Genomic DNA, 23,387 nt, shown 5'->3' on the forward strand with positions numbered 1-23,387 from the left:
GCAGGCACTAGCTGGTGCTAGTCCCACACGGTGATGGCCAGTGATTTATTGCTACACCCCACTGTGCCCAGCTCACATGTACAAAGCATGACAGGTGGAATAGGGAGGAGAAAAGGAGACCAATGGGGTTAGTAAAACGTCCTGTAATCTATGCAAACCAATAGTGTCAGTGTGGCCAGCTGTGGGTCCCATCCGGCTGTGGGATCTCTGGTGAGGGGAGTCAGCCGCAGCTTTGTACCTTTGCCTCATGGGTCCCATCCGGCTGTAGGTTCTCTGGTCAGGGGAGACAGCCACAGCTTTGTACCTTTGCCTCATGGGTCCCATCTGCCTGTGGGTCTCTGGTCAGGTGATACAGCTGCAGCTTTGTACCTCTGCCTCATGGGTCCCATCCGGCTGTGGGGTCTCTGGTCAGTGGAGACAGCCGCAGCTTTGTACCTCTGCCTCATGGGTCCCATCCGGCTGTAGGTTCTCTGGTCAGAGGAGACAGCCGCAGCTTTGTACCTCTGCCTCATGTGTCCCATCCGGCTGTGGGTCTCTGGTCAGGGTAGACAGCCGCAGCTTTGTACCTCTACCTCATGGGTCCCATCCGGCTGTGTGTTCTCTGGTCAGGGGAGACAGCCGCAGCTTTGTACCTCTGCCTCATGGGTCCCATCCGGCTGTGGGTTCTCTGGTCAGGGGGGACAGCCGCAGCTTTGTACCTCTGCCTCATGGGTCCCATCCGCCTCTGGGGTCTCTGGTCAGGGGGGACAGCCGCAGCTTTGTACCTCTGCCTCATGGGTCCCATCCGGCTATGGGTTCTGTGGTCAGGGGAGACAGCCGCAGCTTTGTACCTCTGCCTCATGGGCCCCATCCGGCTATGGGTTCTCTGGTCAGGGGAGACAGCCGCAGTTTTGTACCTCTACCTCATGGGTCCCTTCTGGCTGTGGGTTCTCTGGTGAGGGGAGACAGACGTAGCTTTGTACCTCTACCTCATGGGTCCCATCCGGCTGTGGGTCTCTGGTCAGAGGAGACAGCCGCAGCTTTGTACCTTTGCCTCATGGGTCCCATCCGGCTGTGGGTCTCTGGTCAGGGGAGACAGCCGCAGCTTTGTACCTCTACCTCATGGGTCCCATCCGGCTGTGGGTCTCTGGTCAGGGGAGACAGCTGCAGCTTTGTACCTCTGCCTCATGGGTCCCATCCGGCTGTGGGTTCTCTGGTCAGGGGAGACAGCCGCAGCTTTGTACCTCTGCCTCATGGGTCCCATCCGGCTGTGGGTTCTCTGGTCAGGGGAGACAGCTGCAGCTTTGTACCTCTGCCTCATGGGTCCCATCCGGCTGTGGGTCTCTGGTCAGGGGAAACAGCCGCAGCTTTGTACCTCTGCCTCATGGGTCCCTTCCGGCTGTGGGATCTCTGGTCAGGGGAGACAGCCGCAGCTTTGTACCTCTACCTCATGGGCCCCATCCGGCTGTGGGTCTCTGGTCAGGGGAAACAGCCGCAGCTTTGTACCTCTGCCTCATGGGTCCCTTCCGGCTGTGGGATCTCTGGTCAGGGGAGACAGCCGCAGCTTTGTATATCTGCCTCATGGGCCCCATCCGGCTGTGGGTTCTCTGGTCAGGGGAGACAGCCGCAGCTTTGTACCTCTGCCTCATGGGCCCCATCCGGCTGTGGGTCTCTGGTCAGGGGAGACAGCCGCATTTTTGTACCTCTGCCTCATGGGTCCCATCCGGCTGTGGGTTCTCTGGTCAGGGGAGACAGCTGCAGCTTTGTACCTCTGTCTCATGGGTCCCATCCGGCTGTGGGTCTCTGGTCAGGGGAGACAGCGCAGCTTTGTACCTCTGCCTCATGGGCCCCATCCGGCTGTGGGTCTCTGGTCAGGGGAGACAGCGCAGCTTTGTACCTCTGCCTCATGGGTCCCATCCGGCTGTGGGTTCTCTGGTCAGGGGGGACAGCCGCAGCTTTGTACCTCTGCCTCATGGGTCCCATCCGCCTCTGGGGTCTCTGGTCAGGGGAGACAGCCGCAGCTTTGTACCTCTGCCTCATGGGTCCCATCCGGCTGTGGGTCTCTGGTCAGGGGAGACAGCGCAGCTTTGTACCTCTGCCTCATGGGCCCCATCCGGCTGTGGGTCTCTGGTCAGGGGAGACAGCGCAGCTTTGTACCTCTGCCTCATGGGTCCCATCCGGCTGTGGGTTCTCTGGTCAGGGGGGACAGCCGCAGCTTTGTACCTCTGCCTCATGGGTCCCATCCGCCTCTGGGGTCTCTGGTCAGGGGAGACAGCCGCAGCTTTGTACCTTTGCCTCATGGGTCCCATCCGGCTGGGGGTCTCTGGTCAGGGGAGACAGCTGCAGCTTTGTACCTCTGCCTCATGGGTCCCATCCGGCTGTGGGTTCTCTGGTCAGGGGAGACAGCCGCAGCTTTGTACCTCTGCCTCATGGGTCCCATCCGGCTGTGGGTTCTCTGGTCAGGGAGACAGCTGCAGCTTTGTACCTCTGCCTCATGGGTCCCATCCGGCTGTGGGTCTCTGGTCAGGGGAAACAGCCGCAGCTTTGTACCTCTGCCTCATGGGTCCCATCCGGCTGTGGGTCTCTGGTCAGGGGAGACAGCGCAGCTTTGTACCTCTGCCTCATGGGCCCCATCCGGCTGTGGGTCTCTGGTCAGGGGAGACAGCGCAGCTTTGTACCTCTGCCTCATGGGTCCCATCCGGCTGTGGGTTCTATGGTCAGGGGGGACAGCCGCAGCTTTGTACCTCTGCCTCATGGGTCCCATCCGCCTCTGGGGTCTCTGGTCAGGGGGGACAGCCGCAGCTTTGTACCTCTACCTCATGGGTCCCATCTGGCTGTGGGTTCTCTGGTCAGGGGAGACAGCCGCAGCTTTGTACCTCTGCCTCATGGGTCCCATTCGGCTGTGGGTTCTCTGGTCAGGGGAGACAGCCGCAGCTTTGTACCTCTGCCTCATGGGTCCCATCTGCCTGTGGGTCTCTGGTCAGGTGATACAGCTGCAGCTTTGTACCTCTACCTCATGGGTCCCATCTGGCTGTGGGTTCTCTGGTCTGGGGAGACAGCCGCAGCTTGTACCTCTGCCTCATGGGTCCCATCTGGCTGTGGGTTCTCTGGTCAGGGGAGACAGCTGCAGCTTTGTACCTCTGACTCATGGGCCCCATCCGGCTGTGGGTTCTCTGGTCAGGGGAGACAGCTGCAGCTTTGTACCTCTGCCTCATGGGCCCCATCCGGCTGTGGGTTCTCTGGTCAGGGGAGACAGCTGCAGCTTTGTACCTTTGCCTCATGGGTCCCACCCGGCTGTGGGTTCTCTGGTCAGAGGAGACAACCGCAGCTTTGTACCTCTGCCTCATGGGTCCCATCTGGCTGTGGGTTCTTTGGTCAGGGGAGACAGCTGCAGCTTTGTACCTCTGCCTCATGGGTCCCACCTGGCTGTGGGTTCTCTGGTCAGGGGAGACAGCCATAGCTTTGTACCTCTGCCTCATGGGTCCCATCCGGCTGTGGGTCTCTGGTCAGGTGATACAGCCGCAGTTTTGTACCTGTGCCGCATGGGTCCCATCCGGCTGTGGGTTCTCTGGTCAGGTGATACAGCTGCAGCTTTGAACCTCTGCCTCATGGGTCCCTTCCGGTTGTGGGTTCTCTGGTCAGGGGAGACAGCCGCAGCTTTGTACCTCTGCCTCATGTGTCCCATCCGGCTATGGGTCTCTGGTCAGGGTAGACAGCCGCAGCTTTGTACCTCTGCCTCATGGGTCCCATCCGGCTGTGGGTCTCTGGTCAGGTGATACAGCCGCAGTTTTGTACCTGTGCCGCATGGGTCCCATCCGGCTGTGGGTCTCTGGTCAGGGGAGACAGCCGCAGCTTTGTACCTCTGCCTCATGGGTCCCATCTGGCTGTGGGTTCTCTGGTCAGGGGAGACAGCTGCAGCTTTGTACCTCTGACTCATGGGCCCCATCCGGCTGTGGGTTCTCTGGTCAGGGGAGACAGCTGCAGCTTTGTACCTCTGCCTCATGGGCCCCATCCGGCTGTGGGTTCTCTGGTCAGGGGAGACAGCTGCAGCTTTGTACCTTTGCCTCATGGGTCCCACCCGGCTGTGGGTTCTCTGGTCAGAGGAGACAACCGCAGCTTTGTACCTCTGCCTCATGGGTCCCATCTGGCTGTGGGTTCTTTGGTCAGGGGAGACAGCTGCAGCTTTGTACCTCTGCCTCATGGGTCCCACCTGGCTGTGGGTTCTCTGGTCAGGGGAGACAGCCATAGCTTTGTACCTCTGCCTCATGGGTCCCATCCGGCTGTGGGTCTCTGGTCAGGTGATACAGCCGCAGTTTTGTACCTGTGCCGCATGGGTCCCATCCGGCTGTGGGTTCTCTGGTCAGGTGATACAGCTGCAGCTTTGAACCTCTGCCTCATGGGTCCCTTCCGGTTGTGGGTTCTCTGGTCAGGGGAGACAGCCGCAGCTTTGTACCTCTGCCTCATGTGTCCCATCCGGCTATGGGTCTCTGGTCAGGGTAGACAGCCGCAGCTTTGTACCTCTGCCTCATGGGTCCCATCCGGCTGTGGGTCTCTGGTCAGGTGATACAGCCGCAGTTTTGTACCTGTGCCGCATGGGTCCCATCCGGCTGTGGGTCTCTGGTCAGGGGAGACAGCCGCAGCTTTGTACCTCTGCCTCATGGGTCCCATCCGGCTGTGGGTTCTCTGGTCAGGGTAGACAGCCGCAGCTTTGTACCTCTGCCTCATGGGTTCCTTCCGGCTGTGGGTCTCTGGTCATTGGAGACAGCCGCAGCTTTGTACCTCTACCTCATGGGTCCCATCCTCCTGTTGGTTCTCTGGTCAGGGGAGACAGCCGCAGCTTTGTACCTCTGTCTCATGGGTCCCATCTGGCTGTGGGTTCTCTGGTCAGGGGAGACAGCCACAGCTTTGTACCTCTACCTCATGGGTCCCATCCTCCTGTTGGTTCTCTGGTCAGGTGATACAGCCGCAGCTTCGTACCTCTGCCTCATGGGTCCCATCCGGCTGTGGGTTCTCTGGTCAGGTGATACAGCCGCAGCTTGTACCTCTGCCTCATGGGTCCCATCCGGCTGTGGGTTCTCTGGTCAGGGGAGACAGCCGCAGCTTTGTACCTCTACCTCATGGGTCCCATCCTCCTGTTGGTTCTCTGGTCAGGTGATACAGCCGCAGCTTCGTACCTCTGCCTCATGGGTCCCATCCGGCTGTAGGTTGTCTGGTCAGGGTAGACAGCCGCAGCTTTGTACCTCTACCTCATGGGTCCCATCCGGCTGTGGGTTCTCTGGTCAGGGTAGACAGCCGCAGCTTCGTACCTCTGCCTCATGGGTCCCATCCGGCTGTGGGTCCCTGGTCAGGGGAGACAGCGCAGCTTTGTACCTCTGTCTCATGGGTCCCATCCTCCTGTAGGTTCTCTGGTCAGGGGAGACAGCCGCAGCATTGTATATCTGCCTCATGGGTCCCATCCGGCTGTGGGTTCTCTGGTCTGGGGAGACAGCCGCAGCTTTGTACCTCTACCTCATGGGTCCCATCCGGCTGTGGGTTCTCTGGTCAGGGGAGACAGCCGCAGCTTCGTACCTCTGCCTCATGGGTCCCATCCGGCTGTGGGTTGTCTGGTCAGGGTAGACAGCCGCAGCTTTGTACCTCTACCTAATGGGTCCCATCCGGCTGTGGGTTCTCTGGTCAGGGGAGACAGCCGCAGCTTTGTACCTCTACCTCATGGGTCCCATCCGGCTGTGGGTTCTCTGGTCAGGGGAGACAGCCGCAGCTTTGTACCTATGCCTCATGGGTCCCATCCAGCTGTGAGTTCTCTGGTCAGGGGGGACAGCCGCAGCTTTGTACCTCTGCCTCATGGGTCCCATCTGCCTCTGGGTGTCTCTGGTCAGGGGAGACAGCCGCAGCTTTATACCTTTGCCTCATGGGTCCCACCCGGCTGTGGGTTCTCTGGTCAGAGGAGACAACCGCAGCTTTGTACCTCTGCCTCATGGGTCCCATCCAGCTGTGGGTTCTCTGGTCAGGGGAGACAGCCGCAGCTTTGTACTTCTGCCTCATGGGTCCCATCCGGCTGTGGGTTCTCTGGTCAGGGGAGACAGCCACAGCTTTGTACCTCTACCTCATGGGTCCCATCCGGCTGTGGGTTCTCTGGTCAGGGGAGACAGCCGCAGCTTTGTACTTCTGCCTCATGGGTCCCATCCGGCTGTAGGTTCTCTGGTCAGAGGAGACAACCGCAGCTTTGTACCTCTGCCTCATGGGTCCCATCCAGCTGTGGGTTCTCTGGTCAGGGGAGACAGCTGCAGTTTTGTACCTCTACCTCATGGGTCCCATCTGCCTGTGGGTTCTCTGGTCAGGTGATACAGCCGCAGCTTTGTACCTCTACCTCATGGGTCCCATCCGGCTGTAGGTTCTCTGGTCAGAGGAGACAGCCGCAGCTTTGTACCTCTGCCTCATGGGTCCCATCCGGCTGTAGGTTCTCTGGTCAGAGGAGACAGCCGCAGCTTTGTACCTCTGCCTCATGGGTCCCATCCAGCTGTGGGTTCTCTGGTCAGGGGAGACAGCTGCAGTTTTGTACCTCTACCTCATGGGTCCCATCTGCCTGTGGGTTCTCTGGTCAGGTGATACAGCCGCAGCTTTGTACCTCTACCTCATGGGTCCCATCCGGCTGTAGGTTCTCTGGTCAGGGGAGACAGCCGCAGCCTTGTACCTCTGCCTCATGGGTCCCATCCGGCTGTAGGTTCTCTGGTCAGGGGAGGCAGCCGCAGCTTTGTACCTCTGTCTCATGGGTCCTATCCGGCTGTGGGTTCTCTGGTCAGGGGAGACAGCCACAGCTTTGTACCTCTACCTCATGGGTCCCATCCGGCTGTGGGTTCTCTGGTCAGGGAAGACAGCCACAGCTTTATACCTCTACCTCATGGGTCCCATCTGCCTGTGGGTTCTCTGGTTAGGGGAGACAGCCACAGCTTGTACCTCTGCCTCATGGGTCCCTTCCGGCTGTGGGTTCTCTGGTCAGGGGAGACAGCCGCAGCTTTGTACCTCTGCCTCATGGGTCCCATCCGGTTGTAGGTTCTCTGGTTAGGGGAGACAGCCACAGCTTTGTACCTTTGTGTCATGGGTCCCATCCGGCTGTGGGTTCTCTGGTCAGGGGAGACAGCCGCAGCTTTGTACCTCTGCCTCATGGGTCCCATCCGGCTGTGGGATCTCTGGACAGGGGAGACAGCCGCAGATTTGTACCTCTACCTCATGGGTCCCATCCGGCTGTGAGTTCTCTGGTCAGGGGAGACAGCCGCAGCTTTGTACCTCTACCTCATGGGTCCCATCCGACTGTGGGTTCTCAGGTCAGGGGAGACAGCCACAGCTTGTACCTTTGCCTCATGGGTCCCTTCCGGCTGTGGGTTCTCTGGTCAGGGGAGACAGCTGCAGCTTTGTTCCTCTGCCTCATGGGTCCCATCCGGCTGTGGGTCTCTGGTCAGGGGAGACAGCTGCAGCTTTGTACCTCTGTCTCATGGGTCCCATCCGGCTGTGGGTTCTCTGGTCAGGGGAGACAGACGCAGCTTGTACCGCAAACTCATGGGTCCCATCTGCCTGTGGGTTCTCTGGTCAGGGGAGACAGCCGCAGCTTTGTACCTCTACCTCATGGGTCCCATCCTGCTGTAGGTTCTCTGGTCAGAGGAGACAGCCGCAGCTTTGTACAGTACCTCTACCTCATGGGTCCAATCCGGCTCTGGGTTCTTTGGTCAGGGGAGACAGATGTAGCTTTGTACCTCTGTCTCATGGGTCCCATCTGGCTGTGGGTTCTCTGGTCACGGGAGACAGCCGCAGCTTTGTACCTCTGTCTCATGGGTCCCATCCGGCTGTGGGTTCTCTGGTCAGTGGAGACAGCCACAGCTTGTACCTCTGCCTCATGGGTCCCATCTGCCTGTGGGTTCTCTGGTCAGGGGAGACAGCCACAGCTTTGTACCTCTGCCTCATGGGTCCCATCCGGCTGTGGGTCTCTGGTCAGGGGAGACAGCCGCAGCTTGTACCTCTACCACATGGGTCCCATCCGGCGGTGGGTCTCTGGTCAGGGGAGACAGCTGCAGCTTTGTACCTCTACCTCATGGGTCCCATCCGACTGTGGGTTCTCTGGTCAGGGGAGACAGCCACAGCTTGTACCTCTGCCTCATGGGTCCCATTCGGCTGTAGGTTCTCTGGTCAAGGGAGACAGCCGCAGCTTTGTACCTCTTCCTCATGGGTCCCATCCGGCTGTGGGTCTCTGGTCAGGGGAGACAGCCGCAGCTTTGTACCTCTGCCTCATGGGTCCCATCCGGCTGTAGGTTCTCTGGTTAGGGGAGACAGCTGCAGTTTTGTACCTCTGCCTCATGGGTCACATCCGGCTGTGGGTTCTCTGGTCAGGGGAGACAGCCGCAGCTTTGTACCTCTACCTCATGGGTCCCATCCGGCTGTGGGTTCTCTGGTCAGGGGAGACAGCTGCAGCTTGTACCGCTACCTCATGGGCCCCATCCGGCTGCGGGTTCTCTGGTCAGGGGAGACAGCCACAGCTTTGTACCTTTGCCTCATGGGTCCCACCTGGCTGTGGGTTCTCTGGTCAGGGGAGACAGCCGCAGCTTTGAACCTCGGCCTCATGGGTCCCATCTGGCTGTAGGTCTCTGGTCAGGGGAGACAGCCGCAGCTTTGTACCTCTACCTCATGGGACCCATCCGGCTGTGGGTCTCTGGTCAGGTGATACAGCTGCAGCTTTGTACCTCTGGCTCATGGGTCCCATCCGGCTGTGGGTTCTCTGGTCAGGGGAGACAGTGCAGCTTTGTACCTCTGGCTCATGGGTCCCATCCGGCTGTGGGTCTCTGGTCAGGGGAGACAGCCGCAGCTTTGTACCTCTACCTCATGGGTCCCATCCAGCTGTGGGTCTCTGGTCAGGGGAGACAGCTGCAGCTTTGTACCTCTGGCTCATGGGTCCCATCCGGCTGTGGGTTCTCTGGTCAGGGGAGACAGCCACAGCTTTGTACCTCTGCCTCATGGGTCCCATCTGCCTGTGGGTTCTCTGGTCAGGTGATACAGCCGCAGCTTTGTACCTCTACCTCATGGGTCCCATCCGGCTGTATGTTCTCTGGTCAGGGGAGACAGCCGCAGCCTTGTACCTCTGCCTCATGGGTCCCATCCGGCTGTAGGTTCTCTGGTCAGGGGAGACAGCCACAGCTTTGTACCTCTACCTCATGGGTCCTATCCGGCTGTGTGTTCTCTGGTCAGGGTAGACAGCCGCAGCTTTGTACCTCTACCTTATGGGTCCCATCCGGCTGTGGGTTCTCTGTTCAGGGAAGACAGCCACAGCTTTATACCTCTACCTCATGGGTCCCATCCGGCTGTGGGTTCTCTGGTCAGGGGAGACAGCCGCAGCTTTGTACCTCTGCCTCATGGGTCCCATCCGTCTGTGGGTTCTCTGGTCAGGGGAGACAGCCGCAGCTTTGTACCTCTACCTCATGGGTCCCATCCGGCTGTGAGTTCTCTGGTCAGGGGAGACAGCCGCAGCTTTGTACCTCTACCTCATGGGTCCCTTCCGGCTGTGGGTTCTCTGGTCAGGGGAGACAGCTGCAGCTTTTTTCCTCTGCCTCATGGGTCCCATCCGGCTGTAGGTTCTCTGGTCAGGGGAGACAGCCGCAGCTTTGTACCTCTACCTCATGGGTCCCATCCTGCTGTAGGTTCTTTGGTCAGAGGAGACATCCGCAGCTTTGTACCTCTACCTCATGGGTCCCATCCGGCTCTGGGTTCTTTGGTCAGGGGAGACAGCCACAGCTTGTACCTCTGCCTCATGGGTCCCATTCGGCTGTAGGTTCTCTGGTCAAGGGAGACAGCCGCAGCTTTGTACCTCTTCCTCATGGGTCCCATCCGGCTGTGGGTCTCTGGTCAGGGGAGACAGCCGCAGCTTTGTACCTCTGCCTCATGGGTCCCATCCGGCTGTAGGTTCTCTGGTTAGGGGAGACAGCTGCAGTTTTGTACCTCTGCCTCATGGGTCACATCCGGCTGTGGGTCTCTGGTCAGGGGAGACAGCCGCAGCTTTGTACCTCTACCTCATGGGTCCCATCCGGCTGTGGGTTCTCTGGTCAGGGGAGACAGCTGCAGCTTGTACCGCTACCTCATGGGCCCCATCCGGCTGCGGGTTCTCTGGTCAGGGGAGACAGCCACAGCTTTGTACCTTTGCCTCATGGGTCCCACCTGACTGTGGGTTCTCTGGTCAGGGGAGACAGCCGCAGCTTTGAACCTCGGCCTCATGGGTCCCATCTGGCTGTAGGTCTCTGGTCAGGGGAGACAGCCGCAGCTTTGTACCTCTACCTCATGGGACCCATCCGGCTGTGGGTCTCTGGTCAGGTGATACAGCTGCAGCTTTGTACCTCTGGCTCATGGGTCCCATCCGGCTGTGGGTTCTCTGGTCAGGGGAGACAGTGCAGCTTTGTACCTCTGGCTCATGGGTCCCATCCGGCTGTGGGTCTCTGGTCAGGGGAGACAGCCGCAGCTTTGTACCTCTACCTCATGGGTCCCATCCAGCTGTGGGTCTCTGGTCAGGGGAGACAGCTGCAGCTTTGTACCTCTGGCTCATGGGTCCCATCCGGCTGTGGGTTCTCTGGTCAGGGGAGACAGCCACAGCTTTGTACCTCTGCCTCATGGGTCCCATCTGCCTGTGGGTTCTCTGGTCAGGTGATACAGCCGCAGCTTTGTACCTCTACCTCATGGGTCCCATCCGGCTGTATGTTCTCTGGTCAGGGGAGACAGCCGCAGCCTTGTACCTCTGCCTCATGGGTCCCATCCGGCTGTAGGTTCTCTGGTCAGGGGAGACAGCCACAGCTTTGTACCTCTACCTCATGGGTCCTATCCGGCTGTGTGTTCTCTGGTCAGGGTAGACAGCCGCAGCTTTGTACCTCTACCTTATGGGTCCCATCCGGCTGTGGGTTCTCTGTTCAGGGAAGACAGCCACAGCTTTATACCTCTACCTCATGGGTCCCATCCGGCTGTGGGTTCTCTGGTCAGGGGAGACAGCCGCAGCTTTGTACCTCTGCCTCATGGGTCCCATCCGTCTGTGGGTTCTCTGGTCAGGGGAGACAGCCGCAGCTTTGTACCTCTACCTCATGGGTCCCATCCGGCTGTGAGTTCTCTGGTCAGGGGAGACAGCCGCAGCTTTGTACCTCTACCTCATGGGTCCCTTCCGGCTGTGGGTTCTCTGGTCAGGGGAGACAGCTGCAGCTTTTTTCCTCTGCCTCATGGGTCCCATCCGGCTGTAGGTTCTCTGGTCAGGGGAGACAGCCGCAGCTTTGTACCTCTACCTCATGGGTCCCATCCTGCTGTAGGTTCTTTGGTCAGAGGAGACATCCGCAGCTTTGTACCTCTACCTCATGGGTCCCATCCGGCTCTGGGTTCTTTGGTCAGGGGAGACAGATGTAGCTTTGTACCTCTGTCTCATGGGTCCCATCTGGCTGTGGGTTCTCTGGTCACGGGAGACAGCCGCAGCTTTGTACCTCTGCCTCATGGGTCCCATCCGGCTGTGGGTTTTCTGGTCAGGGGAGACAGCTGCAGCTTTGTACCTCTGCCTCATGGGTCCCTTCCGGCTGTGGGTTCTCTGGTCAGGGGAGACAGCTGCAGCTTTGTACCTCTGCCTCATGGGTCCCATCCGGCTGTGGGTTCTCTGGTCAGGGGAGACAGCCGCAGCTTTGTACCTCTACCTCATGGGTCCAATCCGGCTCTGGGTTCTTTGGTCAGGGAAGACAGATGTAGCTTTGTACCTCTGTCTCATGGGTCCCATCTGGCTGTGGGTTCTCTGGTCACGGGAGACAGCCGCAGCTTTGTACCTCTGCCTCATGGGTCCCATCCGGCTGTGGGTTTTCTGGTCAGGGGAGACAGCTGCAGCTTTGTACCTCTGCCTCATTGGTCCCATCCGGCTGTGGGTTCTCTGGTCAGTGGAGACAGCCACAGCTTGTACCTCTGCCTCATGGGTCCCATCTGCCTGTGGGTTCTCTGGTCAGGGGAGACAGCCACAGCTTGTACCTCTACCACATGGGTCCCATCCGGCTGTGGGTCTCTGGTCAGGGGAGACAGCTGCAGCTTTGTACCTCTACCTCATGGGTCCCATTCGGCTGTAGGTTCTCTGGTCAAGGGAGACAGCCGCAGCTTTGTACCTCTGCCTCATGGGTCCCATCCGTCTGTGGGTTCTCTGGTCAGGGGAGACAGCTGCAGCTTTGTACCTCTACCTCATGGGTCCCATCCGGCTGTGAGTTCTCTGGTCAGGGGAGACAGCCGCAGCTTTGTACCTCTACCTCATGGGTCCCTTCCGGCTGTGGGTTCTCTGGTCAGGGGAGACAGCTGCAGCTTTTTTCCTCTGCCTCATGGGTCCCATCCGGCTGTAGGTTTTCTGGTCAGGGGAGACAGCCGCAGCTTTGTACCTCTACCTCATGGGTCCCATCCTGCTGTAGGTTCTTTGGTCAGAGGAGACAGCCGCAGCTTTGTACCTCTACCTCATGGGTCCCATCCGGCTCTGGGTTCTCTGGTCAGTGGAGACAGCCACAGCTTGTACCTCTGCCTCATGGGTCCCATCTGCCTGTGGGTTCTCTGGTCAGGGGAGACAGCCACAGCTTGTACCTCTACCACATGGGTCCCATCCGGCTGTGGGTCTCTGGTCAGGGGAGACAGCTGCAGCTTTGTACCTCTACCTCATGGGTCCCATTCGGCTGTAGGTTCTCTGGTCAAGGGAGACAGCCGCAGCTTTGTACCTCTTCCTCATGGGTCCCATCCGGCTGTGGGTCTATGGTCAGGGGAGACAGATGTAGCTTTGTACCTCTGCCTCATGGGTCCCATCTGGCTGTGGGTTCTCTGGTCAGGGGAGACAGATGTAGCTTTGTACCTCTGCCTCATGGGTTCCATCCGGCTGTGGGTTCTCTGGTCAGGGGAGACAGATGTAGCTTTGTACCTCTGCCTCATGGGTCCCATCTGGCTGTGGGTTCTCTGGTCAGGGGAGACAGCCGCAGCTTTGTACCTCTGCCTCATGGGTCCCTTCCGGCTGTGGGTTCTCTGGTCAGGGGAGACAGATGTAGCTTTGTACCTCTGCCTCATGGGTCCCATCTGGCTGTGGGTTCTCTGGTCAGGGGAGACAGCCGCAGCTTTGTACCTCTGCTTCATGGGTCCCATCCGGCTATGGGTTCTGTGGTCAGGGGAGACAGCCGCAGCTTTGTACCTCTGCCTCATGGGTCCCATCCGGCTGTGGGTTCTCTGGTCAGGGGAAACAGCCGCAGCTTTGTACCTCTGCCTCATGGGTCCCTTCCGGCTGTGGGTCTCTGGTCAGGGGGGACAGCCGCAGCTTTGTACCTCTGCCTCATGGGTCCCTTCCGGCTGTGGGTCTCTGGTCAGGGGAAACAGCCGCAGCTTTGTACCTCTGCCTCATGGGTCCCATCCGGCTGTGGGTTCTCTGGTCAGGGGAGACAGCCGCAGCTTGTACCTCTGCCTCATGGGTCCCATCCGGCTGTAGGTTCTCTGGTCAGGGGAGACAGCCGCAGCTTTGTACCTCTGCCTCATGGGTCCCATCCGGCTGTGGGTCTCTGGTCTGGGGAGACAGCCGCAGCTTTGTACCTCTACCTCATGGGTCCCATCCGGCTGTGGGTCCCTGGTCAGGTGATACAGCCGCAGTTTTGTACCTCTACCTCATGGGTCCCATCCGACTGTGGTTTCTCTGGTCTGGGGAGACAGCTGCAGCTTTGTACCTCTACCTCATGGGTCCCATCCGGCTGTGGGTCTCTGGTCAGGGTAGACAGCCGCAGCTTTGTACCTCTGCCTCATGGGTCCCATCCGGCTGTGGGTTCTCTGGTCAGGGTAGACAGCCGCAGCTTTGTACCTCTGCCTCATGGGTCCCATCCGGCTGTGGGTTCTTTGGTCAGGGGAGACAGCCGCAGCTTTGTACCTCTACCTCATGAGTCCCACCCGGCTGTGGGTTCTCTGGTCAGGGTAGACAGCCGCAGCTTTGTACCTCTGCCTCATGAGTCCCACCCGGCTGTGGTTTCTCTGGTCTGGGGAGACAGCCGCAGCTTTGTAACTCTGCCTCATGGGTCCCATCCGGCTGTGGGTTCTCTGGTCAGGGGAGACAGCCGCAGCTTTGTACCTCTGCCTCATGGGTCCCATCCAGCTGTGGGTTCTCTGGTCAGGGGAGACAGCCGCAGCTTTGTACCTCTGCCTCATGGGTCCCTTCCGGCTGTGGGTTCTCTGGTCAGGGGAGACAGCTGCAGCTTTGTACCTCTGCCTCATGGGTCCCATCTGGCTGTGGGTTCTCTGGTCAGGGGAGACAGCCGCAGCTTTGTACCTCTGCCTCATGGGTCCCATCCGGCTGTGGGTTCTCTGGTCAGGGGAGACAGCCGCAGCTTTGTACCTCTGCCTCATGGGTCCCATCTGGCTGTGGGCTCTCTGGTCAGGGGGGACAGCGCAGCTTTGTACCTCTGGCTCATGGGTCCCATCCGGCTGTGGGTCTCTGGTCAGGGGAGACAGCCGCAGCTTTGTACCTCTACCTCATGGGTCCCATCCGGCTGTGGGTTCTCTGGTCAGGGGAGACAGCCGCAGCTTTGTACCTCTACCTCATGGGTCCCATCCGGCTGTGGGTCTCTGGTCAGGGGAGACAGCCGCAGCTTTGTACCTCTACCTCATGGGTCCCATCCGGCTGTGGGTTCTCTGGTCAGGGGAGACAGCCGCAGCTTTGTACCTCTACCTCATGGGTCCCATCCGGCTGTGGGTTCTCTGGTCAGGGGAGACAGCCGCAGCTTTGTACCTCTACCTCATGGGTCCCATCCGGCTGTACGATCTCTGGTCTGGTGATAATAATGAGGTCAGGTGCGAGTGGCAGGTCACTGACCCCACACAGACACTTATGGACATTTCCATTTTTGACCAAGAAGATTTTAATAAATAACAGATGTGTTTTGTTAGATTATTATTATAATAATGGTGCCCATATAGCCCCCTGGTCATCATCATTATTATTATTATTATTATATTACTGAGTTTAGTTCAATCAAAATGACTGTATCTTGAATGTATTGTAGGTGAATTTTTTCCTGTTTCCTGGCATTATTTTATTGCTGGCCTGTTAGTATGTTTGATGGCGTGCAGGATTCCCTTCTGCCTAGAAAGATTTGAAAAAAAGATATCACCGTGTAAGTATTATCCCACCCTGTACAACCCTGCATGTGCACACTGTACAACCCTGCATGCGCACACTGTACAACCCTGCATGGTCTTACTGTACAACCCTGCATGTGCACACTGTACAACCCTGCATGGTCTTACTGTACAACCCTGCATGTGCACACTGTACAACCCTGCATGGTCACCCTGTACAACCCTGCATGCACACACTGTACAACCCTGCATGCGAACACTGCACAACCCTGCATGGTCACCCTGTACAACCCTGCATGGTCTCACTGTACAACCCTGCATGGTCACACTGCACAACCCTGCATGGTCACACTGTACAACCCTGCATGGTCACACTGTACAACCCTGCATGCGCACACTGTACAACCCTGCATGCGCACACTGTACAACCCTGCATGCGCACACTGTACAACCCTGCATGCGCACACTGTACAACCCTGCATGCGCACACTGTACAACCCTGCATGCGCACACTGTACAACCCTGCATGCGCACACTGTACAACCCTGCATGTGCACACTGTACAACCCTGCATGCGCACACTGTACAACCCTGCATGGTCACCCTGTACAACCCTGCATACGCACCCTGTACAACCCTGCATGGTCACCCTGTACAACCCTGCATGGTCACCCTGTACAACCCTGCATGGTCTTACTGTACAACCCTGCATGTGCACACTGTACAACCCTGCATGGTCACCCGGTACAACCCTGCATGGTCACCCTGTACAACCCTGCATGGTCACCCTGTACAACTCTGCATGGTCACCCTGTACAACCCTGCATGGTCACCCTGTACAACCCTGCCTGGTCACCCTGTACAACCCTGCATGCGCACACTGTACAACCCTGCATGCGCACACTGTACAACCCTGCATGCGCACACTGTACAACCCTGCATGCGCACACTGTACAACTCTGCATGCGCACACTGTACAACCCTGCATGTGCACACTGTACAACCCTGCATGCGCACACTGTACAACCCTGCATGGTCACCCTGTACAACCCTGCATGGTCACCCTGTACAACCCTGCATGCGCACCCTGTACAACCCTGCATGCACACACTGTACAACTCTGCATGCGAACACTGCACAAACCTGCATGGTCACCCTGTACAACCCTGCATGCGCACACTGTACAACCCTGCATGTGCACACTGTACAACCCTGCATATGCACACTGTACAACCCTGCATACGCACACTGTACAACCCTGCATGCGCACACTATACAACCCTTCATGGTCTTACTGTACAACCCTGCATGTGCACACTGTACAACCCTGCATGGTCACCCGGTACAACCCTGCATGGTCACCCTGTACAACCCTGCATGGTCACCCTGTACAACCCTGCATGGACACCCTGTACAACCCTGCATGGTCACCCTGTACAACCCTGCATGGTCACCGTGTACAACCCTGCATGCGCACACTGTACAACCCTGCATGCGCACACTGTACAACCCTGCATGGTCTTACTGTACAACCCTGCATGCGCACACTGTACAACCCTGCATGGTCACCCTGTACAACCCTGCATGGTCACCCTGTACAACCCTGCATGTGCACACTGTACAACCCTGCATGCGCACACTGTACAACCCTGCATGGTCTTACTGTACAACCCTGCATGGTCTTACTGTACAACCCTGCATGTGCACACTGTACAACCCTGCATGGTCACCCGGTACAACCCTGCATGGTCACCCTGTACAACCCTGCATGGTCACCCTGTACAACTCTGCATGGTCACCCTGTACAACCCTGCATGTGCACATTGTACAACCCTGCATGCGCACACTGTACAACCCTGCATGGTCTTACTGTACAACCCTGCATGGTCTTACTGTACAACCCTGCATGGTCTTACTGTACAACCCTGCATGTGCACACTGTACAACCCTGCATGGTCACCCGGTACAACCCTGCATGGTCACCCTGTACAACCCTGCATGGTCACCCTGTACAACTCTGCATGGTCACCCTGTACAACCCTGCATGGTCTTACTGTACAACCCTGCATGGTCACCCTGTACAACCCTGCATGTGCACATTGTACAACCCTGCATGCGCACACTGTACAACCCTGCATATGCACACTGTACAACCCTGCATGTGCACATTGTACAACCCTGCATGCGCACACTGTACAACCCTGCATGGTCTTACTGTACAACCCTGCATGTGCACACTGTACAACCCTGCATGGTCTTACTGTACAACCCTGCATGGTCTTACTGTACAACCCTACATGCGCACACTGTACAACCCTGCATGCGCACACTGTACAACCCTGCATGGTCACCCTGCATGCGCACACTGTACAACCCTGCATGCGCTCACTGTACAACCCTGCATGCGCTCACTGTACAACCCTGCATGCGCTCACTGTACAACCCTGCATGTGCACACTATACAACCCTGCATGCGCACACTGTACAACTCTGCATGGTCTCACTGTACAACCCTGCATGCGAACACTGTACAACCCTGCATGCGCACATTATTCTACTCTGAATGTGTACATTATACAGATGATAGGTGCAGGATACAGCGTATGTGATGTCATACAGTGATAGGTGCAGGATACAGCGTATGTGATGTCATACAGTGATAGGTGCAGGATACAGCGTATGTGATGTCATACAGTGATAGGTGCAGGATACAGCGTATGTGATGTCATACAGTGATAGGTGCAGGATACAGCGTATGTGATGTCATACAGTGATAGGTGCAGGATACAGCGTATGTGATATCATACAGTGATAGGTGCAGGATACAGCGTATGTGATGTCATACAGTGATAGGTGCAGGATACAGCGTATGTGATGTTATACAGCGATAGGTGCAGGATACAGCGCATGTGATGTTATACAGTGATTGGTGCAGGATGCAGTGTTTGTGATGTTATACAGTGTTAGGTGCAGGATACAGCTTATGTGATGTCATACAGTGATAGGTACAGGATACAACCTATGTGATGTCATACAGTGATAGGTGCAGGATACAGCGGATGTGATGTCATACAATGATAGGTGCAGGATACAGCTTATGTAATGTAATACAGTGATAGGCGCAGGATACAGCGGATGTGATGTCATACAATGATAGGTGCAGGATACAGCGTATGTAATGTCATACAGTGATAGGTGCAGGATACAGCGTATGTGATGTTATACAGTGATAGGTGCAGGATACAGCGTATGTGATGTTATACAGTGATAGGTGCAGGATACAGCTTATGTCATGTCATACAGTGATAGATGCAGGATACAGCGTATGTGATGTCATACAGTGATAGGTGCAGGATACAGCTTATGTGATGTTATACAGTGATAGGTGCAGGATACAGCTTATGTGATGTCATACAGTGATAGGTGCAGGATACAGCGTATGTGATGTTGTTATAAAGTGATGAGTGCAGGATACAGCTTATGTGATGTTATACAGTGATTGGTGCAGGATACAGCGTATGTGATGTTATACAGTGATTGGTGCAGGATACAGCGTATGTGATATCATACCGTCATAGGTGCAGGATACAGCGTATGTGATGTCATACAGTGAGAGGTGCATGATACAGCATACAGTATGTGATGTTATACAGCTTATGTGATGTCATACAGTGATACTGTAGGTGCAGTATACAGCGTATGTGATGTTATACAGTGATAGGGGCAGGGTACGGTGTATGTGATGTCATATAGAGTATCTGATGTTATACAGTGATAGGTGCAGAATACAGCGTATGTGATATCATACCGTCATAGGTGCAGAATACAGCGTATGTGATGTCATACAGTGATAGGTGCAGGATACAGTGTATATGATAGATTCTGACTGTTCCCTGTGCTGTTTCTGTCTCAGGTATAAGCATCTCCTGCGGTCTGATTACACAGGCATCTGAATTCCTGCTATTACCAGCATATTTCTGCTATATCTTATATGTGTTCAGGACCAAGCATTGTAAGTAGGACACATACTGTATGTCATTGTATCATTGTGGTCAGTGGCTATGTGTAGAGCGCACGCACACACAGGATGCACCAGGGAGCGCGTATATACACAGACGACACCAGGGAGCACGTGCACACACAGGAGACACCGGGGAGCGCGCGCACACACAGGACACTGGGGATCGCGCAACCACACAGGAGACACCAGGGAGTGCACACACAGTGTCTCCTGTGTATACAGGGAGCACGTGTATACACAGGAGACACCAGGGAGCGTGCATACAAAAGACACCGGGGAGCGCACATACAAGAGACACTGGGGAGCATGCATACAGGAGACATCAGGGAGCATCCGCACAGGAGACACCGGGGAGCGTGCGCACACACAGGACACTGGGGATCGCGCAACCACACAGGAGACACCAGGGAGCGCACACACAGTGTCTCCTGTGTATACAGGGAGCACGTGTATACACAGGAGACACCAGGGAGCGTGCATACAAAAGACACCGGGGAGCGTACATACAAGAGACACTGGGGAGCGTGCATACAGGAGACATCAGGGAGCATCCGCACAGGAGACACTGGGGAGCGTGCGCACACACAGGACACTGGGGATCGCGCAACCACACAGGAGACACCAGGGAGTGCACACACAGTGTCTCCTGTGTATACAGGGAGCACGTGTATACACAGGAGACACCAGGGAGCGTGCATACAAAAGACACCGGGGAGCGCACATACAAGAGACACTGGGGAGCATGCATACAGGAGACATCAGGGAGCATCCGCACAGGAGACACCGGGGAGCGTGCGCACACACAGGACACTGGGGATCGCGCAACCACACAGGAGACACCAGGGAGCGCACACACAGTGTCTCCTGTGTATACAGGGAGCACGTGTATACACAGGAGACACCAGGGAGCGTGCATACAAAAGACACCGGGGAGCGTACATACAAGAGACACTGGGGAGCGTGCATACAGGAGACATCAGGGAGCATCCGCACAGGAGACACTGGGGAGCGTCTGCACACACAGGAGACACCGGGGAGCGTGCATACAGGAGACACTGGGGAGCATGAGCACAGGAGACACTGGGGAACGTGCGCACAGGAGACACTGGGGAACGTGCGCACAGGAGACACTGGGGAACGTGCGCACAGGAGACACTGGGGAGCATGCATACAGGAGACACTGGGGAGCATGAGCACAGGAGACACTCGGGAGCATGCATACAGGAGACACTGGGGAGCACCTGGGGGAGCATAGGAGAGACATGGAGGGGAGCACAGGATAGACATTGGGGAGCACAGAAGAGACACAGGGGGATCACGGCAAAGGCACTGGGAGGTCAGCACAGTAGAGACATGGGGGGAGCACAGGAGAGACATGGGGGATCACAGGACAGACACTGGGAAGTCAGCACAGGAGAGACATGGGGGAGCACAGGAGAGACATGGGGGGAGCACAGGAGAGATATGTGGGTAGCACAGGAGAGACATGGGGGTAGCACAGGAGAGATATGGGGGGAGCACAGGAGAGACACAGGGGGGGTCAGCATAGGTGAGACATGCGGGGGATCACAGAAGAGACACAGGGAGGTCAGCACAGGAGAGACATGAGGGAGCACAGGAGAGACATGGGGGGAGCACAGGAGAGACACGGGGGTCAGCATATGTTAGACATATGTGAGACATGCGGGGAAGCACATTAGAGACACAGGGGGATCACAGAAGAGACACAGGGGTCAGCACAGGAGAGACACAGGGGTCAGCACAGGAGAGACACAGGGGTCAGCACAGGAGAGACACGGGGGGGAGCACAGGAGAGACACGGGGGGGAGCACAGGAGAGACATGGGGGGAGCACATTGTTACATGAGGTGATGAGCAGAGACTCACAGTGGACACTATGGGAGAGTAGAGACATGCAGCCCTGCACGCTGTAATCCTTCTTCAGGACTAGACGTATTATCAGGACCGTCATTTATTATAACACATGAAATATCGAATACCCCTTTCAGACATATTACCCGGGATTTCACTCCCAGGCTCGATCCCGGGATATTAGTGACCCAGGTTATTGCAGGTGCTTAGGATCCGGGAGTGAAATCCTGGGAAAACCCTTTCAGGGTTGCTGCGCGTTCATGTGAAAAAACCCAGGATATTCGCGTAAGTGTGAATGGGGTATCATTTAGCAAATCGGTGCTGTACATGCGCCAGTCACACTGTCACGTAGGTGGCTCATTTCTATACGGCTAAATGATACTATTACTGCAGCACACCTGAGATTTGTCCTATGGTCGTAAAGGGTCATTGCGCTTGTTGTACCATCCGTTTCCAGTAGTGTCTCACCATCCTGCGATTGGGTGGTGTGACCGTAATAGCAGCGTGTTGGGGGAGGGGCATGTTGGCGTTATATGGAGCTATAGTTACATACTATGACGCAGTCACGCCAGTCCTGAATGCATTATCCTAATGTATGTTGCACTAATCACTGCGTGGACAGGCTGTTGGGCCTAGATGGGGTGTGTGCCAGACAGCGTGCAGTCAGACGGGAGCTGGGAGGAGTTATGATGGGGCGTGTCCCCAGCCGCTGCTTCTGCTGGATACTAGTGGTAGTGGCATCGGAGCCGGGCCCCTCCAGTTCTCCAGGCCCGAGATGCAAGTCCCAGCAGTCCCATCCCGATAGCAGCTTTGGGTGCACCATCGGAAGCATCATCTAAACGTGCACCGATCCCATATGACCATGGCGTCTGTGTGAGAGGCCCCCAACTGTCACCTTCCAGGAACACCCTATAAATCCCCACTACCTACCTCCAATATCTCTTCTGCCTCTCTGGGCCTGATTCAGCTTTGTTAGCATGCAAATGGGAAAAGCCATGCTGCGCTGCAGGGGGGGGGGGGGCAGATGTAACAGGTGCAGAGAGGGTTAGATTTGGGTGCGGTGTGTTCAAACTGAAATCTATATTGCAGTGTAAGAATAAAGCAGCCAGTATTTACCCTGCACAGAAACAATATAAATGTATACACATGGCCCTATGGTGCGTACAGATACAATTACTGGTACTTATGTAGTATCTGGACGCCCGAATATCGCATCGAATGCGGCCAAATTGTATGCGATGCGATGGACCCGATTTTTCCTTAGGATTCAATGTTAAAATGGTCTGAGTCCATTTTAACATAGAATTCAATTTGAAAAAGGAGTCCTTTTCCTTTCCCCACTATCCAAGTGGGCATGGAGTTGGATATAAACCTGTAGCGAGCCCCGCGAGGGGACACAGAATACTTTTTAAGAAATCTGCGTCCCCTCGCGGGGCTCGCTGCGCTCGCCACGCTTCGGGCTCGGTGGCTCGCTACGCTCGCCACAAGTTTATATCCAACTCCATGCCCACTTGGATAGTAGGGAAAGGAAAAGGACCCCTTTTTCAAATTGAATTCTATGTTAAAATGGACTCAGACCATTTTAACATTGAATCCTAAGGAAAAATCGCATCGCATACAATTTGGTCGCATGCGATGCGATAATCGGGCGTCCAGATACTACATAAGTACCCAATTACTTGCTGTTGTGTTTTGCTGTAACTGGCTCTCTGTACGGTAACAATCGGGGCGCAGGCGCATAGTGATGCGGAGAAATGCGTTGTGCTAACAATATCAGGCATCTTTGTCCATATCGGCACTGGGGGCCTGATTCAGATGAGGGTTCGGAGCCCAGCAGGTGACCGTTGGATGTGTACATATACTCAAATCATTTGATTTTCATTTATCATCGAATGAATTTTCCTCGTATCCCTGATGCTCAGGAGTCACTCGGTGGCTGCTTCCGGCGGGCAGTAACATGATGCGCCAGCCTCTAACAGGCATAAGCATACCTACGTTTGGCCGGACAGTCCCAGCGTTTCTTTGGGCGCTGGGGATCCACCCGCACGCGCCCACTCCCTGTCAATCAGGTTGCGAGCGCCTTGGAAATATAAAGATTGCTGGTCCCTGGCACATGCGCATTACCGCACACATCGTCCGGAGTCCGGACTTGTGCGAACAGGTGTGAATCGGGCTCTGAGTGTGTCAGCATGGGACCCAGAACTCTTTCCCATATCAGTGACTTCCTCGCTCATCCCGGTTCCTGACTCTCTTGTTGGTTTCTCCGTATCTCTTCCAGATAACGCCCCCTGTGGCCTGGAGGCGTGGGGCAGGCTGCGATGTGGCCTCGCTGTTTTCATCTATGGAATTGTCCGGATTTCGCTGACTGGCATCGTCTATAAATGTGAGTGTAT

The 23,387-nt window shown here is 56.4% G+C and overlaps 1 protein-coding gene across 3 annotated transcripts in view; it reads left to right on the top strand.

The window, feature by feature from the left end:
- LOC146057488 (hepatic and glial cell adhesion molecule-like) overlaps positions 1–23,387 on the top strand; it is a 113,723-nt gene that overhangs the window by 85,073 nt on the left and 5,263 nt on the right. For all 3 annotated transcript variants that reach the window (XM_083168901.1, XM_083168987.1, XM_083168816.1), the window contains 3 exons: positions 15,027–15,137; positions 19,016–19,114; positions 23,273–23,377. In XM_083168901.1, coding sequence (XP_083025027.1) covers positions 15,027–15,137; positions 19,016–19,114; positions 23,273–23,377 — 315 coding nt within the window. The remainder of the gene's footprint in view (positions 1–15,026; positions 15,138–19,015; positions 19,115–23,272; positions 23,378–23,387) is intronic.

This window comes from Crinia signifera, chromosome 1 (assembly GCF_055691185.1).
Source record: "Crinia signifera chromosome 1, ASM5569118v1, whole genome shotgun sequence".
Taxonomy (NCBI): Eukaryota; Metazoa; Chordata; class Amphibia; order Anura; family Myobatrachidae; genus Crinia; species Crinia signifera.